Source organism: Notolepis coatsorum (genome assembly GCF_963971535.1).
Source record: "Notolepis coatsorum genome assembly, chromosome: 11".
Taxonomy (NCBI): Eukaryota; Metazoa; Chordata; class Actinopteri; order Aulopiformes; family Paralepididae; genus Notolepis; species Notolepis coatsorum.
The window spans coordinates 95,435,597-95,458,973 of NC_140175.1; the positions used below are offsets into that span (position 1 = coordinate 95,435,597).

The 23,377-nt window shown below is 47.8% G+C and overlaps 1 protein-coding gene across 1 annotated transcript; it reads left to right on the forward strand.

Moving 5' to 3' along the window:
* Positions 1-3,224: 3,224 nt before the first annotated feature.
* On the forward strand, positions 3,225-4,770 carry b3galt9 (beta-1,3-galactosyltransferase 9; the record flags this gene model as incomplete). Its single annotated transcript, XM_084325013.1, is given in 4 exon segments — positions 3,225-3,230; positions 3,594-3,651; positions 3,654-4,018; positions 4,021-4,770. Coding segments are annotated over 4 exon segments (1,179 nt in total).
* Positions 4,771-23,377: the final 18,607 nt, after the last annotated feature.

A 23,377-nucleotide genomic window follows, 5' to 3' on the forward strand; every position in this document is an offset into this window, starting at 1 on the left:
CCAGGTCCCTAGATGTTCCTAGATACCAAGAACATGCAAATTGGCCTTGTAGAAGTGGAGCAATTTTCCATTTACTTAGGCATGTACCTTTAGGTGAAATTTCTGAAAATAGGGCTACAGCTTAACAGGTTAAGGACTATTGGAGTTTGTTTGTTTGTTTGTTTGTTTGTTTGTTGGTTTATTAACACAGTTAAACAGAAGTAAAAAACAATACATAATAAGTTATAACGATTGTGAAGGAGAAGTTAGAAGCCTAGAGGCTTATCAAGAACTTCCCCTGTTTTATAAAATCAAACATACAAAAATACAAAAATATGCATATTATAAAATACCAGAATACATTCAAAAGATTCGTGTTAATACAAACATACATACACACAGTACATACATGCATATACTGTATACTGCGTACATAATAATATATAACAACCCACCCACCTGCATACAAACATACCCACCCACATAACCAAATGTATACATGTATGACCTATTTATCTATCTACTACTTTTGGATATGAGAATTCTTTTGTAGTTTGCTTTAAAAATAAGCAGAGATGGAGATTTCCTCAGCATAGGATCAGCTGCATTCCAAAGATTGGACCCTCTATACCTCACTGAGAATTCCATGAGCTAGTGGCATCATAGTGAAATGCAGATTTACCCTATTCAGAGCAAACTCTGGTATCCTTAAGGACCAGCCAGTCACTAGAACAGGTTCCATAGGTTCCAAAATCTAATTCCAATAATGATGTAGGAGGTAGCTTACCAGTAAGGGCCTGGTACCAAATACCAGTGTTTGTTGCGCCTCTCTGTCAGGCCTAACAAACCTTCTCATGAAGGACACAGTGATGAGTGTCGTATCTATCACCAGTGATGAATCTGAGGGCGAGTGATAGTGAGAGTCCAAGGATTTAAGGATTGAGGCCGCAGCATGTCTATAAATTACATCACCATAGTCCAGGACTGACAAGGAAACTGCTTCGACAAGTAGAGATAACAGTGGAGAGAGTGGAACCTATGATCATAATAGTCATTTGTTTTTTTTTGTTTTTTTATTGATTTTTCCCCCCCTCCTTTTTCCTCCAATTTTCTCCCATTCCAATGTTAGTCGTTATGCCAATTCCCAATCCCCTTCCTGGTCGCTGAGCACCTACCCCCCACAGTCGGTCTGGGAGAGTGGAGGCTATCACGTGCTTCCTCCGACACACGTCTAGCCAATCAACCGCTTCTTTTCACCTGGCAGCGCGGACTCTCACTGAGAGGGTGTAACGTGTGGAAGGATCACACTACCCCCCTTAGATCCTATCCGCGCTGAGCAGGCGCCCCGACCGAACTGTAGGAGTCGCTGTTTACAACGACCCGGACCCACTTTCCCACCCGCTAATACTGCCAATTGTATTAGTGTGAACGGCCAGCCAAGCTGGTGACAACGCCGGGAGCTGGATACGAACAGGCGTCTCCAGCGTCTCCAGCGTTGGTGACGAACGCAATCTCCGCTATGCCACCTGACCGCCTCATAATAGTCATTTGTATACATTATGTCATTGGGCTATCACACGGTCACGCACGCACGCACACACACACACACACACACACACACACACACACACACACACACACACACACACACACACACACACACACACACACACACACACACACACACACACACACACACACACACACACACACACACACACACACACACACACACACACACACACACACACACACACACACACACACACACACACACACACACGCACGCACGCACACACACACACACACACACACACACACACACACACACACACACACACACACACACACACACACACACACACACACACACACACACACACAGACACACACACACACACACACACACACACACACACACACACACACACATACACACATACACACACACACACACACCTTCCTCTCCGTCACTGCTGCAGGTGTTGTGTACAAACAAGCTAGGAGCTGCTGTGCTATGTAAACAATCCAGCAGTCTTGCTTGTGTGCAGGTTCACTGCATTTAATCAACTCTAAACCAACAGCATTGAGTCCCATATGGACAGATCCGGGATCAGCCTGGGAGAAGACAGGGCTGAGAAGAATCCCTCCCTGTGTTCGTCAACATAAATGACAAGCTCTAATCATTTTCAATCATGCCAACACCACCGTTTCCTTGACCTTTACCTGGAGCATCACTGCTTTTTTTTGGCTTTCACGTGGGGTTGTTCTCTATCGACTACTCGACTACTGCAACGCACTGCTCGCTGGCCTCCCGGCCACTGCCACCAAGCCTCTTCAACTCATTCAGAACGCAGCGGCCCGCCTGATCTCAAACCTACCGAAGTCGGCCCATGTCACCCCACTTCTTAGGGACCTGCACTGGCTCCCCATTGCTGCACGAATCCGCTTCAAGGCCCTCGACCTAGCATACCGTGCGGCAAAGGGAACCGCTCCCCGCCTACCTCCGGTCAATGGTCTCTAACTACACACCCTCAAGACCCCTACGCTCTGCATCTTCTGGCCGCCTCAGACCCACTCCTATCCGAGCTCCGGGAGGGTCATCAAAGAGAAGTCGCCTTTCTCAGTCCTTGCCCCACAATGAACTGCCCACCCCAGTTAGAACAGCCGAAACCCGTCCAATATTTCGCCTTCGACTAAAGACGCACTTCTTCAACCATTATCTGAAAAAAATAAATAAAAATCTAACCCTAACTAACCTTACTGTCATGCACTTGTCCTAATAAACTAACTACACTGTAGCACTCAACACTTTGATTGAATGTTGTTACTCAGCTGATAAGAGTTGTGCCCTTCCTGATGACTTGTCGTACAGAACTTGTAAGTCGCTTTGGATAAAAGCGTCAGCTAAATGACTAAATGACTAAATGTGAATGTAAATAGCATCACAACTCGCTCAATAAGTGGGCAGGTTTAGTCCGCTCCCATTTGTTTACTTTTGTCCCACTCGTCATGATGCCCATGTCATTAATGTTGTATGTGTGATGGAGGAAAACTCTCCCCCCGTGACCGGCCATCTGATCTGGGGTCAGGGTGTTGTGTTACCTGGTGCTCGAGTTACCTGATAACAGTGGAGGCTTCACGTGGTTCTCTCTATAGTAGCGCTGCTCCAGACAGACACAGACTCGACGCAGGACCACGGATGTAAACAGACTAAACAGCAGGGTTTTTTCCGAACGGGCGTCATGCAGGTAAAATGTTTGTAATGATCATTGACTTTCAATGATCAGTGTTTTTTCTTGATACATTTGATTTGCGAGTTTGACGACTGAATCTAGGCAAGCCTAGCGTATACATCCTTTATGGAGATTCATATCATCTCCTTGCCTCTGTCCCTCTCTCTCTCTCTCCCTCCCTCCCCCCTCTCCCCCCCCCCCCCTCTCTCTCCCTCCCTCCCTCCCTCCCTCCCTCCCCCTCCCTCCCTCCCTCCCTCCCTCCCCCTCTCCCTCCCTCCTCCCCTCCCCCTCCCTCCCCTCCCCTCCCTCCCCTCCCTCCCTCCCTCCCTCCCTCCTCTCCCTCCCCTCCCCTCCCCCCTCCCCCCCCTCTCCCTCCAGTTCTCTCTGTGCCGGCTGCGTAGCCACCAGTGGTGCTTCCTGCTCTTCAACATGCTCCTCTTCACGCCATGTTGTTCGGGGCGGACTTCGTGGAGGAGTACCTGCTGCAGCCCACGCCGGGGGTCTACACGGACCGGGCGGTGCTGGACGTGAGGGAGAGGGCCCGGAAGCTGGACCTGAGCCCCTCCCGGAACGTATCCCAGGCGCTGTACCCCATCGCCAACGCCCACGCCTGCCTGAACTCCGACCTCTTCCTCCTCACGCTGGTCTTCAGCTCCGCGGCCAACGCCACCCAGAGAGACGCGGTGCGCAGCTCCTGGGGGAACCAGACCCAGGTCCGGGGGGGGTTCCCCGTGCGCACGCTGTTCTTCCTGGCCGGCTCCGCCCCCCAGACCTCCTCCACCAGCGGCGGAGCGCAGCAGCAGCAGCAGCAGCAGCAGAGGAGGCCCTCCTGAGGGAGTCTGAGCGCCACGGCGACGTGGTCCAGGGCCACGACTCCTCCTCCCCCTCCTCCCCGCTCCGCGGCGGCCGGGGGGCGGAGGGCACGCTGCTGGCGCTGCGCTGGGTGATCACCTTCTGCCCCGCGGCGCGCTTCGTCCTGCTCACCGAGGACACCGTGTTCGTCAACCTGCCCGCCCTCGGGGGCTACCTGCTGGGGCTCCACCGGCACCCGGAGGACCTCTACCTGGGCAGGGTGATCCACAGGGACGCCCCCGACCGCGAGCCCTCCAGCCCGGGTTACCTGAGCCCCGGCCTCTACCCCGACAAGTACCTGCCCGACTACTGCGCCGGCGCCGCCTGCGTCCTCTCCCAGGACGTGGTCCGCAAGGTGTACGTGGCGTCGGCGGGGCTGGTGCGCGCGGCCGTGCCGCCCGACGTGTTGGTGGGCCTCTGCGCCCGGCGGGCCGGCGTGACCCCCACCCACAGTGCCAGGTTCTCGGGGTGGAAGCACGTCCGCTACAACGCCTGCTGCTACCGCTACCTGTTCAGCTCGGCGGGGATGGGGAGGGCGGAGCTGGGCGCGGTGTGGGCGGACCTGGGGGGGGGGGAGGAGGGGGGCGGGTGCTCGCTGCTGGAGACCTATTATGGTCTGGTGACCTGCAAGTCTCTCACCTACCTGGACAAACTGTCCTTCTTCAGCTCCCAGGGCCAGGCCGAGTCCGACTCCCGGGGTTAGAGGACTGTATGATATACAGTAGGATGTGTGATGTATATGAGATGTATTTATGTGTGTGTGTGTGTGTGTGTGTGTGTGTGTGTGTGTGTGTGTGTGTGTGTGTGTGTGTGTGTGTGTGTGTGTGTGTGTGTGTGTGTGTGTGTGTGTGTGTGTGTGTGTGTGTGTGTGTGTGTGTGTGTGTGTGTGTGTTTGATCGATTGATTGAACATTTTATTAACAGATTGCAGAATGGGTACAATACAGTACAGCTCAATACACACAATTGTTAAGGGGATGCAGACCAGAGAAAGACTTTCGTCTTGTTTACATCAGGGTCCCCCATTTTCAATTCACCACAACATATATGACATACTGTACATGACATACAGATATACAGTACTGTGTGTGTTTGTGCGTGTTTGTATGTGTGTGTGTGAGAGAGAGAGAGAGAGAGAGAGAGAGAGAGGTGTTTGTACATCTTCAAAGTATGTGTGTGTGTGTGTGTGTGTGTGTGTGTGTGTGTGTGTGTGTGTGTGTGTGTGTGTGTGTGTGTGTGTGTGTGTGTGTGTGTGTGTGTGTGTGTGTGTGTGTGTGTGTGTGTGGACTCCTATCTGAGCTCCTGGGGGGGGTCATCAAAGAGCAGCAGGCTATTCTCGGTCCTCGCTCCACAATGGTAGAATGAACTTCCCACCATAGTCAGGACAACTGAAACCCGCCCAAATTTCCACCGTCGACTAAAAACACACTTATTCAGGGCGGCCGGGTGGCGCAGCGGTCTAAGACAGTGGGATCGAATCCGGCTGTGGTGCTTCCGGGTTGGCCGACCGTCCATACTAACACAATTGGCAGTGTTAGAGGGGGGGGGAAACCCGGCGAGGGTGGGTCCTGGTCGTTGTAAAACAGCGACTCCTACAGATCGGTCGGGGCGCCTGCACAGCGAGGTCGGATCCTGGGGGAGGTAGTGTGACCCTTCCACACGTTACACCCTCTCAGTGAGAGTCCGCGCTGCCGGGTGAAAAGAAGTGGGGATTGGCTACACATGTGTCGGAGGAAGCATGTGATAGTCTCCGCCCTCCCAGACCGACGGTAGGGGGTAGAGCGCGCAACGACCAGGAAGGGGATTGGGAATTGGCATAACGACTAACATTGGGATGGGAGAAAAACGAAAAAAAAAAAAAAAAAAAAAAAAAAAAAAAACGTATTCAATCAATATCTGAAATAAACATAAATAAATGTAAAACATACTAACTGTATTTACTATTATGCACTTTACTACCAAGTAATCTACCTTGCTTATATTACTATACCTAATATGCTAGTATGTCTATACTACTATGCACTCAAGTTCAACACTGTTTGATGAACAATGTTAGTTACCCTTAGCTGCCAGAGTTGTACCCTTCCTGCTCACTTGTTGTACAGAACTTGTGTAAGTCGCTTTGGATAAAAGCGTTCAGCTAAATGACTAAAATATAAATGTGTGTGTGTGAGTGTAACATAATTTGCATAACATTGGCATTACCTGCCTTTCTGTGCGAGGAACCAATCAACGCGTGAGGGATCCTGATCGACAGCCTCTCGCGCTGCCGCCCAGCAATAGATCACCTCACGCTCTAGACAAGGAAGGACGAAGCCGGCAGGAACGGAACACACACCGCTATGACGCAAGACTGGAGATCCTCCTGAGCGGTGATGCAGTGTTAATGGGTCTCATTCTCCAACAGACTATTTGCTCTTAGGGCCATTTAATTAACCTGCAATGAGTCTCCTGGCCACTTTCGTTTTCGTTTTTGAGGACTGCATATTTTCTTTGCAAACCAAAACAACATACTTTATACTTATAGCACATGCATGAGCCTGGTCTCTTTTGAAAGATGACATTCTGAAGTTTCTGATTCCAGAAATAAATTTCACTTTTAGTGCTAAGGTAATAGAGTAACATAGGTCTGAACTTGAGTTGTAAAAAAACTTGTTACTCAAGTTTTTCTGTAGTAGTTAGTAGTCCAGAGGTAGTATTTCCCCAGAAGGTGGTATGGCTTACAAATCGAGATGGAGCCATAGCCTGAAGCCTTATGTAGTACATATCCAAATTTCATAAAGATCCATTCAGAAATTAGTGATTAGAGGGTGGTCGGGTGGCGTAGCTAGATTGCGCTCGTCACCAATGCAAGAGGCTGCGGTCTCGACTCCCGGAGTCAGCATTGCCCTGCAGCTTGGGCCGGTCGTCATACTAACTCGTTTGGCTGAGTTAGGGGGGGGGAAGTCGTGGGTGGTAATCTGGCATTGTGGACAGCGACGCCTACAGGTCAGATCTGGGCGCCTGCTCAGCGAAAGGCAGGAAATGGTGAAGGCAGCGTGACCTCCCACGCGTTACGCTTCACCAATGAGAGTCCTCGCTGCCAGGTGAGAAGAGAGCCAGTGGCTGTCTCCGCATGTGTCGGAGGAAGCTTGTGGTGGACTTCAGGGTTCCCTTGTACCGACCAGTAGGAGGAACATGCGCACAACAACCAGGTAGGGGAGGGGGGGAATTGGCATAGCGACAAAAAATTGGGATGGGGAGAAAAAATAGAAAATCAGGCGGAGAAAAAGAGGATACATTTTTTTTTATTAGGAGTGATTTTGGTAAACTGTGTACAAAGAAAAACTCAGTTTTCTCATAGACTTCAATTCATTTGGCTTCGTGTTAAATAATTTAGTTGTTCACCTAGATCCCTGATTCACACATCCCCACATGGGGTATCATTGGAAGCCACACTCATTGGCTACAACGATCCACAATCATTTTCGAGATCAGATCTAGATTGACGGAACTACTGCAGAGTCGGGAGTGGTATTTTGCGCAATACCGTGTACTTTGCACAAGCCTCAAATACCGGCTTGTAACTCGAGAACCGCTGAACGGATTTTGTCAGATTTTGTTGCTATCAATTCGATATATATATATATATTGTATTACAAAATATGCACAGCTGAGCCACTAGGGGTCGCCAAAGTGCCGGTTGCAAAAAGTACGAAAAACGTCGCATATGAGGGACGTTGCAGCTTAATTAAGGGCTTTATTTGGGAGGAATCATAGTGATTCCTTCATGTCAACTCTACAGGCCTCCTTGGAATGAATTAATAATTTAAATAAATATGACAATGTGTTATATTTATTTAAACCTTATATTTACTGTTGTATTAGTAGGGACGGTTGGGGAATCCCAAAATCGGCCCTAAGATGTCTTAAATGGCCCTAAGAGCAAATGTTTTGTCTTAAGTCCGTTGACCGCAGTGCCGCCGCCTCCATCGATGTCCCGTTCACTGTTACCATGTGGGGGAAGAGGGAACTATCGGTTTACCGCGGTTTGGGGAAATAGGTAGGTGTAGTGGGTTACGTTACATTGTTGTTTCCGGCTGGTCCACCTCGCTTGAAAGAAATTGCAATGTATTTCCAATGGACACATTTCTAAATCGTCTCGTTTATTAAAACAAATAAATCATGAACATTGGCATGGTGTACCTTTCTGCGTGTATTCATCCACAATCTATAGCTCAACATGAAACGATTCACAATCACAATTAATCGTAAAATAATATAATTACGTGTAATTTTATTTCAACCATAAATGCTTAAAAACAATCATGTTAGTGATAGAAGGGAACTCATTTTGTGCAAAAATGGAAAGCTTGCCAATGTTCATGAGGCAGAATTATTACAATAGCAGACAATACATTTTCCCAATGATAAAATCCCCTAGATACAAGTCGACTGCGCGGGAAACTAAAGTGACGTCAGACTACACCTCCCTATGGAACACACACCGCTATGTGTGGGTGATGCAGGGTTATTGACCACAGTGCCATGGCCTCCACCGATGTCCCGTTCACTGTTACCATGTGGGGGAAGAGGAGGGAACTATTAAAACAATGTTGTACGCATAGGCGGCGCGTATATAAGGCTAGGGGGGGCTATGCCTACCCAGAATATTATGCTCGGAATCTTGAAATGTATATAATATATGCACAGGCTGCTGGCTATTGTGTGTGTCTTGTGCTGCAGCCGGCTGGCCGAGGTGTCAACGACGAAGGTGTCAATCGGTGGCAGCGTTTAACATTCCAGGTACAGGCAGTAACCAATCACGCATAGGCTCAGGTTAAATAATGTAATTTAGAAGCTGCACCGGGCTGGCCCTGGGCATAACTACCGATCACCTGAGGCTGTATGTTGTTTTATCTTGGCAAACAAGGGCTTGCTCTAAGAGGACATGATAAGAGTCCGAGTTCATCAAATCGTGGAAACTTTTTAGAGCTACTGTATGTACATTGTTTTCAAAGCATGATGAGATCTAAGGGTGTGAACGGTCTTTCTCACCAAGACGAAACGTCGCATTTATCTGCATTAAGGTAAGACAATGGTTAATATATTATTGGATGCCTTCATTTGAACACTTAATTTGCACTATATATAAATGAGTGGGGCTCGCTGTAGTATAGCCTAGTAGTGTGTGTGTGTATATGAAATCAGAACCTGGACAGTTTGCGTGCAACCAAAAATAAAATGTCAAATTTTTCACGCTGCGCGCATTACATTAACAGCCTTCCTACTCACAAAGCCCACGCGCCGCCTATGGTTGTACGGTTTACCGCGGTTTGGCGGGAAATACGGCGCCTGGGGCTGCTGTGTGAGAGAGGCTATAAAATCTAATAAAAACCCATTTCTCACTGCTGCCGAGTCCTACTGTGGGTTCTGTTTGATCCGGACCGGTAAGAGATTCCCGGTGACCCTTGAAAGGCTCCCAACAGCTCATATCAATGTTGCTGCTGCGCTCAGAACACGAGTCCCGATGGAGCGTATTATCACCCCATCAGGATTCACTGCCGCGGCTCAGGCTTTACGGCCTCCCTCCCTCCCTCCCTCCCTGCCTGCCTGCCTGCCTGCCTGCCTCCCTCCCTCCCTCCCTCCCTCCCTCCCTCCCTCCCTCCCTCCCTCCCCCTCCCTCCCTCCCTCCCTGCTCCGCCACAGGCCACCGGCGCCTCTCTTCTGCTCCGAGATGCTGTTGGCCAACGCCAAATTATTTCCAGGAGCCATAATAACAACCATAACGACGACTGCTGACGAAAAACCCTCCCCCGTTTGCCACCTCTGCGATAATGGCAACGAGTAACTAACACGCCGCCCAGGTGTGGCATCCAGAGAAGCAGTGGTGAGAAGTAACTGAGTACTGTACTTATAGTTTAACCCTTTCACTACCACACTACAGACGGTTAACCCTTTCACTACCACACTACAGACGGTTAACCCTTTCACTACGGTTAACCCTTTCACTACCACACTACAGACGGTTAACCCTTTCACTACCACACTACAGACGGTTAACCCTTTCACTACCACACTACAGACGGTTAACCCTTTCACTAACACACTACAGACGGTTAACCCTTTCACTAACACACTACAGACGGTTAACCTTTCACTACCACACTACAGACGGTTAACCATTTCACTACCACACTACAGACGGTTCTATATCATACTGGCTGCCGCTCAGCGTCATCTGCACTAACCTCACTTCGTGCACACGCACTGAATAAAAATCCACAATGTACCTTTACATACCAACATTCGTCTGGCCACACCCCTATCCGCTACCTTCATAAGCAGGTGTGTGGCCACACACTCGCCTCCTTCTTCACTTTCACCACAAGGAAGTGCCTGTTGTATACATCACTTGACGAGGTTGTTTTAAGCTGAAGAAAGTTGAGTTACGTGTTTACATTTTTTCTTGCTTTTTTCTTTCTCTCATAACTTTAAAAAAAAGAAAAAAGCTAATTCATAATGTTTACCTTGGAGGGTCGCACTAGCAACGTTACCCTTCACCAGCGGTTCTCCATTGCCTCCTCTGTCGTGCATCTTGGAGCGGGGTTGAGGCCACTTTCGTGGTCGGCAGCCGCGCCCGGTAGATAGTTTGCCTCTCCAAGGAGCTGGTGCACCAGCGCCGTCTCCTGTGCGATGGCCTGGTTCCGGCTCTGGTTCCTTTGCCGCCGGAGAGTCGTCCACTGTTGGGCGGCCGGCTCCTCTGGTGGCGGAGGATTTGAGACGCAAACTTTTTGCGTCGGCTCGCTCCCGTCGTAAGATGGTGGCTTGTAGACGCGAACGGCCTGGTTTTGGTGAGTTGCTGGAGCCGGATTCTCCATGGCCGATGGAAACAGAGGACTACATGGTAGAAGCAGACGGGGTCTTATTTGACGCCCCAGTGGAGACATGTCCGCCGCCCGTCCAGGTAACACTGGAGGGGGGTGATAGGTCTCCTTGGGGTCCCTCGTACGCGGATGTTGGGTTAGAACCTCCGACTCGGCGGCGGGATGCCCTGCTATCAGCCACATCAGAATGTGGCTCTGTAACCAGTAGTCTGCTGCATGTGAGGGACGCGAGCTCTGTGGGGGAAAGTATGCAGGGGGAACTGCGTGCTTTGTTCCCCGAGCTCATGGCGGCGGCGGCAGTCACAAACGGCGTGCCGCAGCCACTGCCTGTTCCTGTTCCTGATGATCTCATAGGTCATCTATGCCAGTGGTTCCCAAAGTCGGGGTCGCGACCCAAAAGTGGGCCGCGAGCAGCCACGGGAGGGCCGCGAGATGATTAATTTTTAATTTTTTTTGTCAGGCCACTGAACTTAGAAGCAGGCCAGGGCAGTGTTTCTAGTTGTATTCTAAAATTCTATTCTATTGTATTCTAAAATGTGACTATATGGTTTTATATTAACTTAATAAATAAACAAAAACAAAAAATCTGGGGGGGGGGGGGGGGGGGTACGGAGGGGGGGGGTACGAGCTGGAGCATATGTGTGTAGGTTTTTAGATATCAGGTATTAAGGGTATATCCTATATAAGACAATTAACTAAAATGTGATTTCATTGGATGTGCACTGTCAACTAATGCTTGTATATCTTATCGTGTGTTGTCATGTTTGTTTATGTGTTTGTTTAAAAAATAATAAAAAAATTTAATACAAAAAAAAAGATAAATCTACTTATTTCAACGAACATTTCAAACTAAATAACAGATTATGCACATAAACCGCTGAAAACAACCGAAGCAACAATAGTATTTTAATGAGGCTATTATTATTATCATTATTATTTTGCAACAAGTTAGCCCTCTCATAAATAGCACATATAAATGAATAACTAACTTGAACTAACTTAATAGGATTGAAGTGATATTTGGCTTAAAAAATCGGTCGCCTGGCAAAAAAAGAAAAAAGCCTGACAATGTGCATTGGGCCGCGGCTCTCTGACGCCTTATTTTCTGGGTCCCGGCCTGAAAAGTTTGGGAACCCCTGATCTATGGCAACGCCGTCCTGTGAGAGAGATGGGCGTTGTCTGTCCATTTTTCCCCTCGATGGAGGCCTACGTCCGTCAGGGACAGGTGGTCTCCCACATCATGGGCCTCACCCCCGCCTACGTGCGAGTCACGAGGGTGGTGGGTTTGGTAGACGGTATGAAGGAGGGGGTGCCTCGGCTTGATAGGCCGATGGCAGCTCTCCTTTGTCCTGAGGTGGTGTGGGAGCCGTTACGGAAGCCGGTTCCCCAAGGGAAATCGGTGAGGCGGTTGGCTTACTGGAGTGACCAGTCATTTATCTCCGCGACTCAATCTCTGGCTGCCACTTCTAACATCGCGCAGCTGGCGAGATTCATGTCCGGGATACTGACGGGCGGTACGGAGCTGACTGATTTGCAACATGATCAGCTCGCCCAGTTGGCAGGAGCCATCCTGCATCTGATCCAGCTGCAGGCCATCGCCGCTGGGAAAGTACGCGCCCTGGCCACTCTAGCCCAGTGCCACCTTTGGCTGGAGCAGGCGCGTGTGCCGGAAAGGAAGAGGACTCCACTTCTGACGGCACCCCTCTCCGATGCTGGGCTCTTCGGGTCGGCGCTGCAGCTGATGACCTCAACCTGCAGGGAGATGCAGGAGGAGCGTTCCGTGCTCCAGCCTCATTTCCCCCCGCCCGATGTCGCCGGTGGAGTCAGACGGAAGGCTCGTCGTCGGGGTTCCGCCGCCGTAGCCGCCGCTGCTACCACCGCCACTGCTGGACCTTCGGCAAAGAAGGCCAGGAGGAAAGAGGGCGCCTCCGCCACTGCAGCCAGCCCATCCACGCTCGGAGGTGACGGTAGGGATCGTCGTGATCAGCCTCCTATCCTTTACCGTCCCTTCGGGGCTCCCCGGGGTGGCAAGTCCCGAGCGGCTCGTGGCAGGCGTCGCTAAAAGTGACTTTTTTCCCTCTGTGGTCCCCCCTGTTCCCTTCCCGGCCCAACATATGATTTTGTTAAGGGAAATAAAAAGTCTATTTTTTGTTACAAACTGTGTGTTTATTCACTACATATGATGGGGATACGATGTTTGAACCTTTCGCTAGTGTGGGTTTGATAGAAGGGCTAGACTTTAAGTCTTGTTGGTCGCTACATTTCATGTTAGAGCTTAAGCAAGGCCTGCAGCTTACACTCGGTTGAAAAAGGTTTTTTCTGCCTCGACCTGAAGGTAGAGGTTAGTTGTGTGCTCTGTTGCTTAAACAGTGATATTGAGCCGCAACACTGTTGTGTTGGTCTGCAGTAATGCTCGTGTGTGTAAAGGTACCGAGGTTCAGGCCGCTCTCTCTCTCTATCAGATTTTCTGTGTCTTGCAACATAAACACGGGTGTCGGGTTCACACATATATAACTTTGGCCTTGTTATAAACCCTGTTCACAGACTTGTCTGTGGCTAGCGTGCATTGAATTAGCTTGCGCTCTTCATTAGCATACTGGCTACTTAAGGTATCATATGGCTATTGTTGTTGTCGTATTCAAGGGTTGGGCTTGCAAGGGGGTACCGGATAAACACCTCCTTCCCTCTTCTGATTGGTCGGGTTTTTTTTTTTTTTTTTACTCTCTTTTCATTCTGTCCGGCCAAACTGTTAGGCAGCTTGGCACGGGGGGGGAGGGTTTCCCTGACTCCGCACCTATCACGGGCGGTTGAGTCATGGGTTTCCCCCCGTCATAGAATACTACACAGGGCACGTTTCTATTGGACGCCGGCTTCCGTGAGTTTTTTCAGACCCGTATGTAGGGTCTGTTATTGTCAAGTTGTCGGGGCAGAGCGTAGGAACTTAGTGTTCTGCTACGCTCGATATACGTGTAACTTGAGTCTGTTGGTCACATGGCTCAATGTTACCGTGACTTTTCAAATCATGGCTCACGTGGGAAGTCTCTCTGAGGATTCCCGTCTCCTCTCTGTGGTGAGGGTGGCGGGATGTAAGAATGAAAACAATTTGTACCCTCAGCCGCGTCACGTGGGATTCATGTCAGTCTGTGTTTCTTTCTTTTTAATAAAAAGAGGGAAGAATATGAAGCACGACAACTCCTTGTCGTTCTCCCAGGCGACTTGAAGGACCAATGTCTGGTGTCTGGTTAGACTGTGGTATAATATCTAATGTTCTCATGTAAATATATTCCCCTCCCCTGTATCCCCTTACCTATGCCCCCCCCCTCTCTGTGGAATAAGACATTCCCCTCCCCTTTCTCCCCAAACCTGTACCCCCCCCATTTTACCTATTAAATGGGACCACACACCCCCCTTGTTGAACTATAAAGGGCTCCTCCCGACCACAATCGAGGTCTTCTCACCTGGGTCATTTCAGCTGATCATCCAGGTGAGAAGACCTCGATTGTGGTCGGGAGGAGCCCTTTATAGTTCAACAAGGGGGGTGTGTGGTCCCATTTGATAGGTCAAATGGGGGGGGGGTACAGGTTTGGGGAGAAAGGGGAGGGGAATGTCTTATTCCACAGAGAGGGGGGGGCATAGGTAAGGGGATACAGGGGAGGGGAATATATTTACATGAGAACATTAGATATTGTGGGGGTATGCCTACACTCTGACCACAAACTTGGTGGACCAACAGAGAACCACTTAGTTAACATGAAATCAGACACAAGTGATGATGTTGCAGTCATGAAAGTCTACCTAATTCCCATACTAACAATAACTAACCAGTTGTTTTCATCATCTCTTTTCAAGAGGCACACGAATTAGAGATATGAATTCTGAATAAAACCAGACAAAGTAGAAGTGCCCGAGATGAAAGATTAATGATGAAAACAACTTCACTTGCAATCTCCTCCTTCTATCCTCTGCTTACAACCACTAACTCCTTGCAATTTCAAGTCTTTCCATGACTGCAAAATAATCAACCACCAAAATTGAAACATAATTATCTAAATGTACAAGGTAAAGGTACATTGATCATTTAGCTGACACTTTTATCCAAAAGCGACTCACAGGTTCTGTATGACAGGACATAAAAAAAGGGCACAGCTCTATCAGCTGAGTAACAATGGTCATCAAAGTGTTGAGTGCTACAATGTAGGTTAGTTTATTAGGACAAATGCATGACAGTAAGGTTAGCTAGGGTTAGAATTATTTGTATCAGTTGAAAGCAGGATAATCATTTACACAATGATTATCAAAATGCACAAGGTATATTAGAGGTAATCAAATTAATACTACTTAAGAGTAGACGAGAAAATGAATGATTGTTTTTCATGCAAAATTAACTGGCTGCCTAGATTTTATGTTTTTTTCCCCATGCTAAATTATGACGAGCCACACTGAGACGTGAATAACGCCAGAGAAGGCGTGGCGAGGTAAGTATCCTGAGATACACCCAACGCATCCTGAGGTAAGATCAAATTAAATTTGACATCACAGATTATAAAGATAAAAAATAAATGTTTCTGATTCCATGCAAAGATCGGATCCAAACGATATCAAATGCACGATGGTATTACACAATGAAATGAATTAACCCTAAATGATTTTCCTCTGTAGCAGAAAGGCGTTGAATAATTTATGTGAGGAGTTTTCTAAGGCATGTTTTTTTTTTTTTTTATCCTCAGATCATAAATTGGCGAGAGGACAGGACGAGTGAGACGACGCGTGACCTGAACCACGAACGGCGGTGCGACCAGGCAAGGAGGAACACAACCCAGCGACCTGAGCGACCCACGACAGCATACTACCACCAGGGACGCCGCCAAGGAGCTGCGGACACAACCAGGACGACGACAGCAACCGTGGGAGAGCCGCCATCCAACCCAGCCCACAGACGTCCCCAAGAAAGTGGATCAGGGGACCACGAAGGAGACTGACCACGAAGGAGACACTGACGAAGAGGAGATCAACCTTTGACGGCCTCCACCCCGGCACTGCAGACCACGGCAGACCAAACCCATCACCTACAGATGGGAACCAAAGCCCCGACCATCAAGATGGATTCCGATGATAAGCTTGTCATCCGGTGAGAGAGAGCGTCCTACTGACTAGCCACTACACCGGCGGGCGGGTGGTACCGCAATGACGAGGAGAGGACAGCGAAACCAGCACAACACATTCAAAAACGCCCTGACCACCATGTCTCTGGGCCTGATGGGGGCCAAGCGTGAGCACAGTGGCGGATGTGTGGTGGTGATGGAGAGCAGCGCAGGCTCCAGGAAAAGAGTCTGCAAGACCACTACAGTTGACTGCTACAAGTGACCCTTGACAGGGAATGGACGGCGACCAGTGAATATTCCCGACTGCATCGTCAAGAAGAGACACATAGCAAATGAGACCTGTGGACCAAGAGACTTCTGAACACACATTGTCCAAAATTGTTATGTATTTATTTACTTTTTACTGTCTTACTGCCACACGACAGGCTCACAGAAACATCAACTGAATGTACGATACGTTCAACACACAGCAGGTCACCACAGAAGGACACATCCCTGGCAGAGAACAGATGGTCAACAGCGACGCAGCAACTGTCAGATTCACAAACAAGAGCTGTTTCACAAAGTTCATATGTATCAAGAAAATTATGAACTAAGAATATGATGAAATACAACCAATAAGATTGCAATAACCAATTTATAATAACAATAAGGAATGATCACAGAGTCACATTGAAAAATTATATTGTTAACAAGACAGAACCAGTTGGTTTATTCCAAGACACCAAGTTTGTTTTGACCATTGATAGTATACACCACAGCAAAATACTAGAACAATGCATAACGATTATCATAATCACCTTTTATATCAGTTTTTTATACAAACCACTAGATTAACGGTTTAAAATGTTTTTGTACACATTAGCCACTAAGTTAATCCTTATGTGTAAATCCCATTCCTAATAATTATGCACACAATTTTGTTTTTTCACCCTGTGCACTCTGACCACACAGAGACAGTGCATGTATTTAATTGGTTTATTACGATGCCTGTATGCACAACCATCACATTAGCTCCCCTGAGTCACGACATGAACGACTGAAGGTATGCCAAGATATTTGCACAGCGATAGCTTCTAATGATTATGTTAATTGTTGTTTGATATCAGAGTTGAGGACCACTCATTGATATAGGTATTTTGAGCGATTAATAAAAGAAAAGGGTGATATCTATTCCCACATCTCTGATATCAAAATAACACAGACCGCAGTCCAGTCGATCATGTCATGAATCATGTATATAAATAATACTATTTTAAACTGTTATGCCAACCAACACATTGGCCAACATTTTCATTATTTTAATTATTTTCTATTTTATTCATTATCTGAAAACCGATGGATTACATCGGTCCCCACTTTTACCTGTTCCAAACAACCCTGGTATATTATACATTAATCTCACCCACATTATAAGAAAGAAAGGTGAGTATTGTGGTATAATATCTAATGTTCTCATGTAAATATATTCCCCTTCCCTGTATCCCCTTACCTATGCCCCCCCCCCCTCTCTGTGGAATAAGACATTCCCCTCCCCTTTCTCCCCAAACCTGTACCCCCCCCCCCATTTGACCTATCAAATGGGACCACACACCCCCCTTGTTGAACTATAAAGGGCTCCTCCCGACCACAATCGAGGTCTTCTCACCTGGGTCATTTCAGCTGATCATCTGGGGGGAAGCCCTCAGCCATTCTCTCTATGTACTTACTATCTGTTTGGTTAATAAACCTTTGTTATTATCCAAACCTCGGTTGACTGAGAACATTCTTCATCAGGATATCTACAAATATCCCACAAGACTATCCATTGATGTGTTTGGGTCTCGACGCGTACATAGTGCTGGCTCGGGGTGTTTCTGATAAGAATCACGCATGAGGCTGGTACGCCTTGGTTGCTCATTATTAAAACAGCATTTTTATAGGGCAACTGGGATGGAGGTTTTTCTCTTCCGAGCGCCTGTTACTAGGTCTCGATGGATTCTCGTTCATATCTGGGGGATGTTAACGGAATAGATCAAAACATAGGTAGAGGGGTCTCACGCCCTTGGGGTGGGCCACTGAGCGAGGTACGAATGGGACCGTCTGGGTGGCGCCCTCTTTTCATGTTTTAGATCGACACGCGTACCTACCCCCTCTCTTGGAGTGGGGATGTCAGCGTGGTTAGGGCACGGGACTGGTTCTGGTCACGCTGGTCCAGGTCAGTTAACCCATTGTCCGCCGGGGACACAGATCTGCTGTTCTGGTACCCTGAGGGACTTGTGCTTTTTTCGGGGGAAAAAATGCCGGGTCGGCCCGGGTGTCACAGGGTTGGGCGTTATGGAGACCCTTTGTTGGGTACATGTTGTACCCTGCGCTATCATGAAGGGGCTGGTTCTCCATTCTTTTCGCTCCTCTCTTACACATGGCGAAGAGGGGGCTGTTGGGGTGGTCTTATGGACCTCCTCTGGCAGCCCTGTGTGCTTCCCGAGCCGCCGGGCCCGGTCCGAAGTTGTGTTTCGTCGACCCGTAGGCCTGGAATAACCCCTTTTTGAAAACTGTAACACTTGTACTGCGGTATAGCCAGTGTGTACCCGCAGGTGTGTTTTGGAGTTTTTTCTTGAGGGGTTATAGGAACAACCACCGCATGTGGTACCAAGAAAGTGGTTGATTCCCTGGTGTGTTGGAGCAGAGTCAACTCCCGGGTTACCCGGTTGAGTGTGCCCCTGCATGTTCATGACGTCTGCCAATCGTGGCAGCCTTCTCTGCCTCGCCCCTCTGGGTCTGGGTTTTTTGGTGGAGGCTTTGTCATGGTGCGCAACAATGCCAGCATACGCCCCTTCCACCGGGGTGCTGTTTTCAGTTGACCCCTTTGGTGCCTGTCTCGTCCGCAGTGCTCCAGGCTCGGGTCAAACGCCTGCTGCCTGGTTTGAGGGATCGACCCCCTCTGGGGTCGTCTCCCCGGTGCGCTGCCTGCTTCCGCTGTAGTGTAACCTTTTGAGTGCTTCGAGTTATGGCCATGCTGACTGCCTGAGTTTGCCAGGGTCAGTGTGCCAGGCGGCATACTAGTGGGGGGAAGGGCCCGCTCTTGGAGGCCCTGTCCGAATACGCTGGCGATGTGGGGGGCGGTGTCACTAAGTGACCGCCTGGTGAGGTCTTGATGCTGTGATGTCATTGACCTCTCCGGGCCCCCTTTTTCCGGGGGATCCAGTCCCTTCAGTGGGTCTTCCTTCGCGCTCCGCTGCTACGGCCTTGCCACAGGGTTGAGTTTGTTCTCGACCACGTGTTTTTGGGGGCGGTAACGAGGTTTGTTCCTTCCGTTCGTTCCCTGGTGGCATGCAGGTTGTGCGTGTGGGTAGTCGTGGGGTCAAGCCACGGTCTGCTCACCCTGTGCGTTGAGTTGCTCGAGTTTCTCTTCGCACGGTTGGATCCGTCTCCCTCCCGTCCTCCAATAGGGGGGGTATCCTCCATTAGGGAGGGTCGGGGGGGCTCGGTCCTCCCCGGTTCTGATGGTTGTGGGGGGCCTCAGTGGGGTACATTTGTCGAGCTTCAGGCTCCCGCTCAGCTCCTGTAGTGCAGATGACGCTGAGCGGAAGCTAGTATGATATAGAACGTAAGGTTATGAATATAACCAAGTTCTATGAATACTGGTGACGCTCAGCGTCGGGACGCCACTGCAGCCTTTTGATCTCGCCTTGTGGTGAAAGATTGGGAAGGAGGCGAGTGTGTGGCCACACACCTGCTTATGAAGGTAGCGGATAGGGGTGTGGCCAGACGAATGTTGGTATGTAAAGGTACATTGTGGATTTTTATATTTAAGTGAGGTTAGTGCAGATGACGCTGAGCGTCACCAGTATTCATAGAACTTGGTTATATTCATAACCTTACGTTAACCCTTTCACTACCACACTACAGACGGTTAACCCTTTCACTACCACACTACAGATGGTTAACCCTTTCACTAACACACTACAGACCGTTAACCCTTTCACTGCCACACTACAGCAGGTTAACCCTTTCACTACCACACTACCAAAGGGTTAACCCTTTCACTGCCACACTACAGAATGTTAATCCTTTGACTACCCCACTACAGACGGTTAACCCTTTCACTACCACACTACCAAAGGGTTAACCCTTTCACTGCCACACTACAGCATGTTAACCCTTTCACTACCACACTACAGACGGTTAACCCTTTCACAACCACACTACAGAAGGTTAACCCTTTCACTAACCACACTACAGACGGTTAACAGTCTGTAGTGTGGTAGTGAAGGGGCTAACCTTCTGTAGTGTGGTAGTGAAGGGGTTAACGTTCTGTAGTGTGGTAGTGAAGGGGTTAACCTTCTGTAGTGTGGTAGTGAAGGGGTTAACCTTCTGTAGTGTGGTTGTGAAAGGGTTAAAGAGAAGCCCAAACCTCCAGCCCCCGTTCCCTATGGGGCCAGATTGACATAACACTGATGGTTTAGAGGTCAACTCAAGAAGACGAGGCACTAAATTACTCTCTCCAGACAGGAGACAGGACGTGTCAGTTTAACGGCCTGTGGAAGATTGATGGGAGAGATCAATCACAGCTGCAGACCAGCTCCTGTAGTCTCCTCTGAAGGACATTGTTGTACAGTATGCACAGTAGGGCTGACCCCTATTAGTCGATTAGTCGACTAATCGGTCGAAAGGAGCCGTAGTCGACTGGCCAACCTCTTAGTCGAATATAAAAAATTAAAGAATTAAACAAAAATTACTTTCCAAAAGAAAAGAGGCCTAGAAGCGTGGCTAACGCTAATGGCACGCATACCAGCGAGGCTAACGAAAACAGGCACAGAGGCACTGAAAGAGGATTTCACCTATCTAATGAACACACTAGACTAGACAAATATCAAGATGTATCCATCAGTGGACCAATTGCATGCTTTTGCAGAGGACAAGAAGCCTTCAGTCGACTCCTTCAGACATTAAGCACCCCCCACAGCCCAAATGGAATGATAAACAAAATAAAAAAATAAAATAATTCAAATATATATTAAAAATATTATACTTTTTTTTTGTCGACCAATAGTCGACTTAACGGCAAATTTTGGCCAATCATAGTCGACCATCCAAATCCTTAGTCGGGGACAGCCCTAATGCACAGTATTTATCAGAACACACTGGCTGGATGTTAAAGGAACACGCCTACTTTTTGGGAAATTTGCTTATTTGCCAAAAAGATACCATTTTCTTCTCTGTGCATGCATTAGGCTTAGGGAACAGCCAATAGGGGGTCCTGAGGGGGGGGGGGGGGGGGGGGTGAGAGCGAGCAAGAGCATATGTATTGTATTGTTTTTATTATGGGTAAATCTTTTAATCTACATTTATTCTGATTTAAGTACTGGACTGTCATTATTGTTATTATGTCAATCATAGTCCTGTGATTTATTGTGTGTCTGGTTTTATGTAAAAAAAGGGTAAATAAAAAACATTTGTTAAAAAAAAACACACACACACTGGCTGGATGTTAAAGGAACACGCCTACTTTTTGGGAAATTCGCTTATTTGCCAAAAAGATACAATTTTCTTCTCTGTGCATGCATTAGGCTTAGGGAACAGCCGCTCGTTTTTCAAAAAACAACAGGGTTTTTGAGGTGATTTTGAGGTGCGCCCAGGCAGCATGGTTCGGCAAAAAATTGTCCCGAGTATATTTCTGCTTTGAAAACGAAAATGTCAAATTTCTTAAATTAGTTTCTCCACATGGTAAATACACAGGTCACAACATGTTTACAGGAACGTTTTGGAGTTGCATTTACAGTGTATTTCGTGACTGTTGGGAACTAGGCTACACTGGCACACCTACTTCCAGTGAATGACGTTAAGCCAGGCTAACGGTGCGGCTGTTCCGTAAGCCTAATAATGCATGCACAGAGAAGAAAAGGGTATGTAATCTGCTTGTCTAACTCCAGGGTAGATGGCAAATAAGCTCATTTCCAAAAAAGTTGGTGTGTTCCTTATAGTTTAAATGGACCTGTGCCAGTTTAAAAACAGCTAAACTTCTATTTCAGTTATGAATGTTTTTTCTTTCGTTTTTGTTTTACTTCGCAAATTAGCCTTCACCGATGCCAGCACTATGCTATAGTGAGTCAAGAGAAAAATTACTAACACTTTTGTCAAAAAAGTCCTCAAACTTTTCTGAGCCAAACTCAGGAGCTTTGCTCTATCTCTCTCTGCGAGATCTGATAATATATGATTTTTATTTACCAATGTAGATAATATTCATACTGATTTAAATAAACAATGACTTATTAAATTATTTTGCTGAGCAAGAGGTTGGTGTGGAAAGGAATTAAAGGCCTGACCCAAATAGGTTAGAAATCCCAAATCCTATGGGCCAGTTGTGTTCGATTATTGAAGCAAATGAAAACCTGGGCTAATAAACGTTTTAATGGTAGCCAACACACAGCCTAAAGCCATATTTCCAAACTACCAACTTTCAATAAAACTGTAACATAATCAAAATCATACCAGCAATAAACTCTGGATTTGTTTTTACTTCTCTGAAGTTTCAGGTTTCCGGTTGGTTAACTTGAATGACTGGGCATCAAAATGGAGTAGGCACACACACACACACTCTCTCTCTCACAGACGACACCTGCTTTCTCTTAAAATTGGAGTCAGCCAGGGACAAAATATTTTGGATACATGTAGGATATTGAATGTAGCCCAATTAGGGCAAACTTTCCGATGGCTGGCGTTTGCGTCCCAAATGGGATAAACGGGAAATAGGGCAGAGCAGAATTATCACAAAAATCTGTATAATCTCGCGCCAGAGTCAGCATCTGTACATCGTTTTGTGCATCTGGTGGATGTTCTTGATAAGCCACTGACTTTAAACAATAAGAGCTTCTATTGCCTGCTGGGTTTAATGCAAATATCACATTTGTGCAGAGGATAGCAGCTATCAATGGCCTAGTGTTTCTGATTTGACCCTTTCACAACCACACTACAGAAGGTTAACCTTTCACTACTACACTACAAACGGTTAACCGTCTGTAGTGTGGTAGTGAAAGGGTTAACCTTCTGTAGTGTGGTTGTGAAAGGGTTAACCCTTTGTCACGTGGCAGTGCAATGTTAACCCTTTCACTGCGACAATACAGAAGGTAGTGAAAGGGTTAATACGGCGACCAAATAAATATCTTAAAGACCACGGATGTACAAAATAAATCAACTCCAACGTTCAGTTGCCCAAACTAATTAACATAAAAAAATGGTCACATCAACAATGCATTTGCACAGAATTATTTTTAAAATGTGTGCCGCATCCACCGCCATGACAACCACACATGTTCAGCACCACGGACAGCGTCAGATTGTGCTTCTATAACAAGAGAAAC